The sequence below is a fragment of the Protopterus annectens genome, chromosome 2.part0 (genome assembly GCF_019279795.1).
Source record: "Protopterus annectens isolate FY-2018-M chromosome 2.part0, PAN1.0, whole genome shotgun sequence".
NCBI classification, from domain to species: Eukaryota; Metazoa; Chordata; order Ceratodontiformes; family Protopteridae; genus Protopterus; species Protopterus annectens.
Genome location: NC_056728.1, coordinates 1,794,932,437 through 1,794,942,436, shown reverse-complemented (window position 1 = coordinate 1,794,942,436; position 10,000 = coordinate 1,794,932,437). Strand labels below are relative to the sequence as shown.

The following is a 10,000-nucleotide window of genomic DNA, read 5'->3' as shown; positions in this document are numbered from 1 at the left end:
CAGCTTCTTTGTAAAAATTATAAGCAGTAAAACAGCATCTGAAATTGAAGATTTTTTACTCCAACAATTAAAAATGGAATTCTGACAATGTAAGAAAAAATATTAATTAGTGGCCAAAATATACACAGCTCCTCAGATATTACACTTCAAACCATGTACAACTACCAAAACACTCGCTGCTAATATGGAAGCAACAGACAAGGATACTGACCCCAAAACAGAACAGCAACAGAAGACAGTGATGACAGCAAAACAGCACCTTAAGGAATGACAAAAGTACAACAGACAAAAATAATTTCTCTAATGGAAGCAGCAACTGAAAAAAATGGGAGTCATTCTGTTAGGTGGTAGGGAAAGCAGGCATGGTTCTCTGAAGGTTATAACAGACATGTGCTGTCATTTGCAGTATTGTGCGCTAAATGAGGGTTTTGTTAGAATGTGCATTAAATACCTCAGAAGTGCAAATGCACTTCACATTCAAAGGATCAGAGACATTATGACTGCATGATGCAAAACAATGTGTTTGGTATATAATGTCAAGTCTCGCAAAAGTACTACTAATGGAAAAGGGAATGTGCAATGCTTAAATACCTACAGATGTAGTTTTGACAGTCACCTGCCCTTACTCCTCTGGCAATGGTGACCTTGGAGTTAGACTAAATATACAGGGGTTCTGGATTACAGTTCCAATATGTAAGATGTAGCAGCGCTCCTCTCTGTCTTTTGGAATTTCAGGCAGCTCAGAAAGTGACTTTCAACTCTGGTCTTGTATGTGCACAATGTGAGAAGTGAAATTTGAAAAGCAGTATATAACATTCATAATAATATAAATCTAAATGATCATCATCAAAGGATGTCTTACAGCGGATATAAAAAGTTTACACACCCCTGTTAAAATGCCAGGTTTTTGTGATATAAAAAAATGAAACCACAATAAATCATTTCAAAACGTTTTCCACCTTTATTGTGACCTATAACCTGTACAATTCAATTGAAAAACAAATCTGTTAGGGGAAAAAATATACAAAATAAAAAACGTACAATAAGCTGGTTGCATAAGTGTGCACACCCTTAAACTAATACTTTTGATTTAATTACTGCCTCATTTTTTTTTATCACAAAAACCTGGCATTTTAACAGGGGTGTGTAAACTTTTTATATAGCAAAATGCACTCAGTCAGGAGAAGGGAACAATAAAAGCAAGAACAAAAGAAAATAGCTGATACCTCTACAATGGTGTATTTGAAACATCTCAATGAATATAGGATGGTGTGTGTTTTTTTTTTTCCAAAATCTTTATTTTTTTATTCTACAAAATTTGACACACAAACACATTTGCCTAGAAGTTTAGTGATTACCCTTGAGAATATAAACACATATAGAATAGGCAATAACTTTTTTACGTAAAATATATAAAACTGCATAGACAAACTAGAATATTAATAATATATACACTATATACAATACAATGCCATAAGCCAAGTAAATGAGTACATAATCTAAATAACCACAGGGAAAAAAAAGAGGATTATAAAAGATAGTTAAATACGATAATATCTTATTTACTTTTAAACTTGACATGAATGTAAAACCACTACTCGTATAACACAAATAAAACCCCAGAAACATTAATCATTTGAAAAAAAAAAAAGACGTCCATTGAAATATTTATACTTGTAATTTATATTGTTAGAATACAATTTCTCCTAGTAATTAATGTAATAAGTGCATTTAGAAGGATCGAAGATAAACAATTTATGGGTTAGAATATAGTTAATAGCCATTTGTTTGAAACTGTCCCAAACGATTTTAGATCTGTCCATCCAACTCTGGATAATAAAGAGGTTAACCAATGAGTATAGTGTGATTAGCATGATTGTTTTGAGGTGACATGATTAGGATAATGGCTTTGAGGTGATGTGGATCCAAGCTCTCTGCTATGAAGCCAGAAAATTAGATAGAAATACCACAAGCACTAGCACTGTTGAGAAAGAGGAATACTGACCTGTCTATAGCCAGGTGATCTTAGTCTGATCAGCTCTTTTGGCACTTAACAGAATCTGCAAGGGAGGATGGAAGGGGCAGAGCTGCCTCACATAGTCATATACCTCAGAGGAGGAACGGCAATGTAAATGAGAGGATGAGGGGTGGGCATTAAGCTCACAAAGCACTTGGTGATGGCCTTCACTGCAACTGCATGGCAGCATGCATCCACACCGGGAAGGTGGTGTGGGCCTCTATGGTAACAGACCGAACATCAATCCACCTCCCGGGTGACACTAGAGCTATGAAAACCTCCTGAAGGCTATAATGCAGGTAAGGGCATAAAGAATCCTCATGGCTGCTTGAATGTATGAATCCTGTGACCCATGTAGCTCTGGCTGATATCCACTGCATGAGAGCAAATGGGTTCTAGTCAAGTAGGAGGATTCCTATGGGAAAAAAGCATGTAAGAAGGAAAAAAGATAACTCAGCTATACAAGAGGACACCAAACTAGGAGATGGAAAAAAAAAGTTAAAAGCTTCCAAACTTTTGTGAAATGCATTCAAACCTAGAGCCTTTGTAGATGACCTTCAAAACCGCAAGTAACAAAGTAAAATGCCATTTACATACATGATACAGTCGTACTGATCAACCATTGAGAAACTAACACCATTTGTGAAGGGAACCAATAAGGAGAAACAAATAGAGGAAAGAAAAAATGATGATAAAGTCAATGAATGAATGAAAAATAGCCAAACAGATGTGTTAATGCATAAAACTGAACACACATTTAAATGAATAAATATATACACGCACCACTATTAACATTCTTTAATACTATATCATGTTCAACTCATTGTTAAGATTTCAGGCTGCACAGTAAAGAGAAAAAATAAACAATGCCTCTTTCTTTAATAGCATTTGTGAAAAATCAGAATATAATTCTACTGTGAAACACTGAGGCAAAATGAAAACTTCAGCAACCCCAAAATCTTAACAACAAAGTTGACTAAAATATAACAAGATTGGGATAGTCACAGACATAATTCTAACATTTAATGTGCCCTGCAATTCATAATCCAAAGACTGTTTGTCCTGTACAGCATTTCTTGCATGGACAGTGAACGTCATACACTGGTATTAGAAAGTCAAAATGCAAGTTGACATTTAAAGTTAGAAAGTGTCAGAAGTCCAAAAACAAGAAACACAGTGATTTAAAGCTGGAGACGTATAGGAAGACATGCACAAAGGACACAGCACTTACCATGCAGGATCGGATTCTGGCCTGCTGGAGAGTTCCGTAACTGGGAGGCTGCTCACCCAGCAGCTTGCTGCTGTCTGTGCAGTATAAATAAATACAAAAAAAGGCAAGGTTATTTCTAGACACTATTACAACTACTATACTGCACTTTAAATATCAGATTACTGCTAATATCAGAGCTGAATCAAGAGACCTAAAATGTATGCTATGAATGTGTGTAAATAAGCAAAGGATTTATGATGGTATGGACAGAACATCTGCAGAGTCTGAATACTGGGAATGCTAAGAATAGTTAGCCTTTTTCATATCCCCGTATTGCATACCTCCTCTTCTGAGGAGATCAATAGATGTGAAAACTGGTAAAGGAACAAGTTAAAAAAAGGACATGACCCAACTTATTAATTGTATATTAGAAGACAAAAAACTAGTTTTAGTTCAAGTCTACTTATTAGTGAAAATGGGGCCCAAATTCATGCAGATGGCCCAGGAAACAAAGGCTAGATATTGGGGTGAACAAAACAGCCAATGGTCAACTTTTCTCCATCAGGAGCAGCATGTGGGTAATGGTTACAACTGGCACGAATGGAAGCTGGTGGTCCTTACAGAAATCATTAACTACTATGTAGGTTGAAAATGGACATCAACAGCCTGAGAATGAGCTTAACTAAAATCCAATGCAAATGGACTAGTCACAAATACATTTCTATTACATATAATATGTTCGAAAGCTTGCAATATAAACTGATACGTTGTCCATCCTATATGACATTTCTTTCAAAGACAATGAAATGCATACACAGGTATTAGAATGAGTTAAGTGCAGGCTGACATTTAAAGAAATAAGTATCAGAAGTCTTAACAGCAAATTAAGGGAAAAGACCACCAGTGGTGCACATGACCACAGCCATATAGCAGCATGAACTTTAGGATACAGCATGGTTGTAACTGATAAGAAAAATTAAATATAATGGTGCCTTTAGTGGCATGAGCACTGGAAGAGCTGGATAGGGACGACAGGTGATAGTGGCTGCTGCAGGCTTGCCCATTCTGGAGGGAGGAAGTTGAATCTGGCTCACTACTTGGATGACCTCTAAATGGGGACAAGGTATTTTACACATACACATCACCGGTCTGCTGAACGCATGCTATCTGCAAGCATACTGACTGTCACAAGTCACTGTGGGGAGTCATGCTTTCCCAAGCAGACAGTACAGTGGAGCTCGAGAGACATGCAGCAAGGAGGGGAGAGCTTCAAGTGAGGGCAAGTCCCCTGTAGGGCCTAAAAGCTTGCCTGCTCCTAGGTAACCAAATCTTATCATGGGAGGTACAAATAGGTTAATAAGTCACCCCAGTCTGGAAAAATAATTTTCACAGGACTTTTGTAAAGACATGGGCCATGTCCTCATGAGCAATCCACTTGGCAGAATGGTTTACCACCAGCAGCAAGGCTCCAGGGAGGATGGTTCCATACGAGGACATGAAGCCAAAGAAAGGGGAAGGAAGAGATAATAGTCTCATCTGATAATAAGGACATGATAATATCTTCAACTGATAATGGTACTATTTCTAAATATTGGTGGTTTTACCATCTTTAAACTATAGTTAGTTGAATAATAACCCCCACATTTGATAACTGAACTAAAACATTTTTACAAGAAAATATATTACATTTGAGATGAATGGCGTACAAGAGTTATGCCAACAAACCCCTTGTTTTTTCACTGAAACAGCACAGATCCTTCAAAAGGTACATTTGTTTCCAAGTTTGAGAAATTGTGCTAGTTCAGTTTTAAAGAATTATTGGGGGAAAATCATTCAAAGGATTTTACAATTTGATTTTTGAGAAGAAATTCTTAAAAAGGAAGAGAGTAATGACTGAATTCTGATAATTATGAAACAAGACAAAGGGGGTGGGGTAGTTATAAACAGTTCTGAAAACTCCAGTTACATACTGGAATTTTTAAACTAAGCAGACATTTTACTATCCCCTCTCCAGAAATGAAACAAATATTGTACAACATCAAATCAGTTTTAGAAAAAAAAAATGTATATTTAGAACTTAATTTGCCTCCTGCACTAAAATATTTTTTTACTTTTACACAGCTGTAATTGTGATTTCTGAAATACCTAAAACCCATAAAAATGCTTCAAATTCCCATTTGAGGTCTAGTGTTGCCTTTGCTGGGTCTAAGATGGAACCTTTGGCCATCTTTGCTAGCAAGAAGCTTAAGAAATTGTTTTGAACAAGTTGCAGGTGCTGAAGGATTAACTACATTTTTTTTAAATCTGTTGGTAGGTGTGTATTTTTGGAGAACTCTTTTGTTACAACTGATGTAATGGATTTATTTTTAGTTACTCTGTACTTTGGGATTGGAGTGATTTAATGAAGCAATATTAGGCTATCACACTTTGTCTCATCTGGATCTTTTCTTACTGATTAACTTAATGAAGCCTGTATTCAAAATCAATATATATTTTTTGAGGAAGAGTTCTTAAAGCAAGTTAAGGGTGTGGCAATGGGGGACTGCTTCAGCTCCCATAATTGCCAATATTATTTTAAGATATTGGGAGACCCATTAAAATTCTGCTGAAACTTTTTGGCCCAAGATTAAACATCACCAGAGATACTTTGATGATAACTTTATCATGTGGGTTGCACTAAACACATTATACAAGCTTTTTTGACATATTGATGATTCTGTGGATTTTTTGGATTTTATGCATCAAGTTAATAGCAAACATCAGTCTAATATCTATTGCAAGTCGTCTTTTCCAATCTATATCTTCATTATTTCAATAACCAGCCTTGTCTGCAGATCATCAATTTGTTAAAGGGTCATCTGGTAAGGTCATCTAGGTTGGTCACTGACCAGCATGTGTTTCGGTCAGCTAAACATTTTGAAATCTGTGTGACCAGCATGTGTTTCGGTCAGAGTTAAACATTTTGAAATCTGTGTTTCATAAAACAGGCTATCCACCTAGTCTGTTGGAAGCAGTGGTCTTCAAGGTTATTTTGTACAGTTTGGGACGACTTCAGCTGATTTTGAGAATGAATGTTACCTGTGATTTGGATGGACAGGCAGAGATGATGTACTTTTGTAGGGCTCAGTTATTCCATACCATTACAGATCCAAGAATATGAAAAAAATTATAACCAATAATTGGAACTCAGTTTTTAGTTCTGATGTTATAACCCGCAGGCTTTATGATGATTTTACATTTGCTTACAAGCTTGGCAAACTATTTAAACAGATCTATTTGAGGTTGGAAATAATAGCCCATCTAGTATCACTGCTGATGTACATAAAAAAGAAGTTCTGTACTCACCCATAACGTTTCATGCGAGTTGTTCCATCTCACCTTCATTCTTCACTGATGGGTTCGGAGCCGATCCTCGACTCCGACACAGCCGATTAGCAAAGCTCAAAGATTACCAGCAAGCCCCTTATCCCATGATGCATTGGTGGAATTACCTCGGATCTTGTTTGATGCGTGTACCATATCCTAGTAAGAGGACTAATCTCCCCAGACAGGAAGAAACCTTGAATAACCAGGATGAAGACAGTCTCCAGGTCAACCGACAGCCAGGTGGGGGAAGGAGGGAGGGACGTGAGAATGAAGACTAGATGGAACAACTCGCATGGAACGTTATGGTGAGTACATAACTTCTTTATGTGAAGTTGTTCAATCTCGCCGTTCATTCCTCACTGATGGGTAGAATCCCTAGTACCCTAAATACTGGGTGGCTCAAGGGAGCACATTTTTCAGGACCGTAGAACCAAAGGAAGCCCTGTCCCTGGAGGCCTTGTCCCTTTTGTAATGAGTGATAAAAGTGTGAGGGTTAGACCAAGCGGCTGCAGCACAGATATTATCAAGAGGTAACTTGGCTTGAAAGGCCGAAGAAGTAGAGACTGCTCTGGTTGAATGTGCCTTCACTTTATGCAAACAAAGATCTATTAGCAGATAAACGTAGGTGATACAATCTGAAAGCCACTTCGAAAGGGTTGTTTTAGCCACTGGTCTACCTTTTCTGTCTTCAGAGAATGAAACAAAAAGCTGGTCTGACTTTCTGATGTCTTTTGTTCTGTCCAGATATCATCTAAGCTGTCTGTGAACTTCAAGTTTGTGCAGCATGTATTCTAATTTGTTGGTTCATAGGTAGGTATTAGGCTATCGGCTCTAAGGCCTACACAAGCCCAGCCAAAAAGGTACCCTGGCTTTTGCCACCCAAGAAAATTATTTTCCTGTGCCACTGTTGAGTAGACCCACAGAAGTGATCCCCGGGGTGAATTTCCTATAGACCCACAGAAGTGATCCCGGGGTGAATTTCCTATTTCCCATCCAATCATCAAGATTTTTCTTGAAGACTACTAATGAGGAGCTTTGTTTGGTATAGATAGGTAGTTTATTCCATGGTATTGGAAGTTTCTGGGACAGGAATCTATCCCTCTGGCATGTTCTGTTTATTGTGGTGACAAGGTTTAGGTCCCTAGAGCGTGTAGCTTGGAGGGATTGGGACTTCTTTAAGTGGAGCATGTCCAACAGCTCTGGGTTTGACATAGCTTTGTATGGTAGGCAGAGATCACCTCTGAGTAGGCAATATGTGACGGAGTAAAGCTGGAGTTTTCTGAGACGGTATGGTTAGGGGAAAAAACGAGTAACTCAATAACTTGATTGATGTTTGTTTCAGAATATACTTTAGGCAAAAAGGAAGGGTTAGTCCTAAGGGATAATCTGTCAGGATGAAAAATCATATAGGGGGGCTTGATAGGTAACTGAAGCTCTGACACTCTGCGGGCAAAAGTAATGGCCACCAGAAAAATAGTTTTCCATGACAGAAACTTGAGCTCACAAGATGATGCTGGTTCGAAGGGAGAAAGAATAATACGGGAAAGCATGAAATTCAAGCTCCAGGGAGAATAAGGAGTCTTCACTGAAGGTCTCATGTGAAAGGTACCTTTGAGGAAAGCATTGGATAACTGGTGTTGCATAATATTCAGTCCATCAATACCTAGATGAAAATTAGATATAGTTGCTAACTGGACCCTAATGGTAGCAGCTGCTGCTCCTTTGTGAAAAATCTTGGTCAAGAATTCTAGTATGGATGACAATGGAGCTTGGTAAGGATCAAGGTTTTTGTTAGAAGCCCAAATGGAAAATCTTTTCTACTTACTACGATACAATTTTCTGGTGGAAGGTTTGTGGGAAGTCAACAAAATTTGATTACTGTCATCTGAAAGATTATGAAGCCTAACTATACGGGGAACTGGAGCAGCCAAGCAGTTAGCTTCAGTGACTGCAAGGAAGGATGGAGGTCCCCTGACGGGTGCGTCAGAAGGTCTGGAACTGGGTCCAGGGTCCATGGATCCTCCAAGAGAGGATGGTAAAGAAATGGAAACCAAATCTGCCGAGGCCAATGAGGGTCTATAAGAATGAAAGTCCTTCCCAGTGACTTCGCTTTCTGTAAAAATCTGGGTATCAGCGGAATTGGGGGAAATGCATAGAGGAGACCCGGGGGCCAATCGTGTACGAGTGCATCCCTCGGGGGTTCTCCTGGAGGGGGGATCAGGGCAAAGTAGCTTCTGCATTTGGTGTTGATGTGGCCTGCAAAAAGATCACAGCAAGGCTGGCTCCATTTGCAGAAAATCCTGTCCGCAATCTCCTGTTTTAGGGACCACTCGTGTGGCAACATAATTGTCCTGCTCAGCTTGTCCGCTAGCACGTTGGATCTCCCCGGGATGTGCATTAACAGAAAGCAATGGGATGACACAGTCCACTGCCAAGGGGCTACTCGGCAAAGAGGGTAAGACTTGGTCCCGCCCTGTTTGTTCAAATACCAGACCACTGACATGTTGTCTGTCTGTATGGCAATTGTCCCTAGAGAGAGAGTCCTAAAAGTACTGCTCTCATCTCTAGGCCATTGATATGCAAATGTGACTCCTGATCCGTCCATGTGCCTTGGGCAGTCTTTCCCTGAAAATGCAAGTTATAAAAGGGAAAGGAGAACACTTAACAGTCTAACTATCTAAGCAATAGACATATAAACATATACAAGAGAAATATGAAGAAAAACGTGCAAATATGTAGAAAACACCACAAAAAATCTCGAGCAACGCTGGAAACAAAGAGATCAGTGCCGCGGCAAACTAGATCAGAGGTAATTCCAGCAATGCATCATGGGATAAGGGGCATGGTCTCGCGCTACTGGTAATCTTTGAGCTTTGCTAATCGGCTCCAAACGCATCAGGGAAGAATGAACGGCGAGACTGAACAACTTCACATGGGATGTTTCACTATGGGGCATATTCCCAATGCAGGTTTATTTATCATTCCACAAATATTACCCACTCCATACACTAGAACAATGATCAGTAATGGGGATTTTAAATGTTAACATTAAATGAGCAGTTTGGATCACTTTTTGGCTCTCTTGCACTGCATTTTATGTAGGGAAAACTGAGCATACTTTGACAGCCAGAATATATAAGTAGGTCTACTCAAAAAGCAGAGATACCCGAAATCCTTATTCAGATATGCATAGGGCATATCAATTTTTAAATTTTATTTATTTATTTTTTATTGGAAAGAGTTCTCACTCTAGTTAGTGGGGAAATGGGAGACAAAGCTGGAATATACGGGAGCTCTACTAACAAAATTTATTAAATGCAGTGCATTCTCCAGGTTTGAATGATTCAGTTTCAGTAACCAGTGTTTTCAAACTTTGGGCAGCCAAACTATGATTTGTCAAGAGTAGG

General features: G+C 38.7%; 1 protein-coding gene across 3 annotated transcripts in view; it reads right to left on the bottom strand.

Annotated features, from left to right (window-relative positions):
- ATP13A2 (ATPase cation transporting 13A2) overlaps positions 1-10,000 on the bottom strand; it is a 2,158,003-nt gene that overhangs the window by 1,542,311 nt on the left and 605,692 nt on the right. For all 3 annotated transcript variants that reach the window (XM_044061825.1, XM_044061827.1, XM_044061826.1), the window contains exon 2: positions 3,249-3,322. In XM_044061825.1, the coding sequence (XP_043917760.1) occupies positions 3,249-3,322 (74 nt within the window). The remainder of the gene's footprint in view (positions 1-3,248; positions 3,323-10,000) is intronic.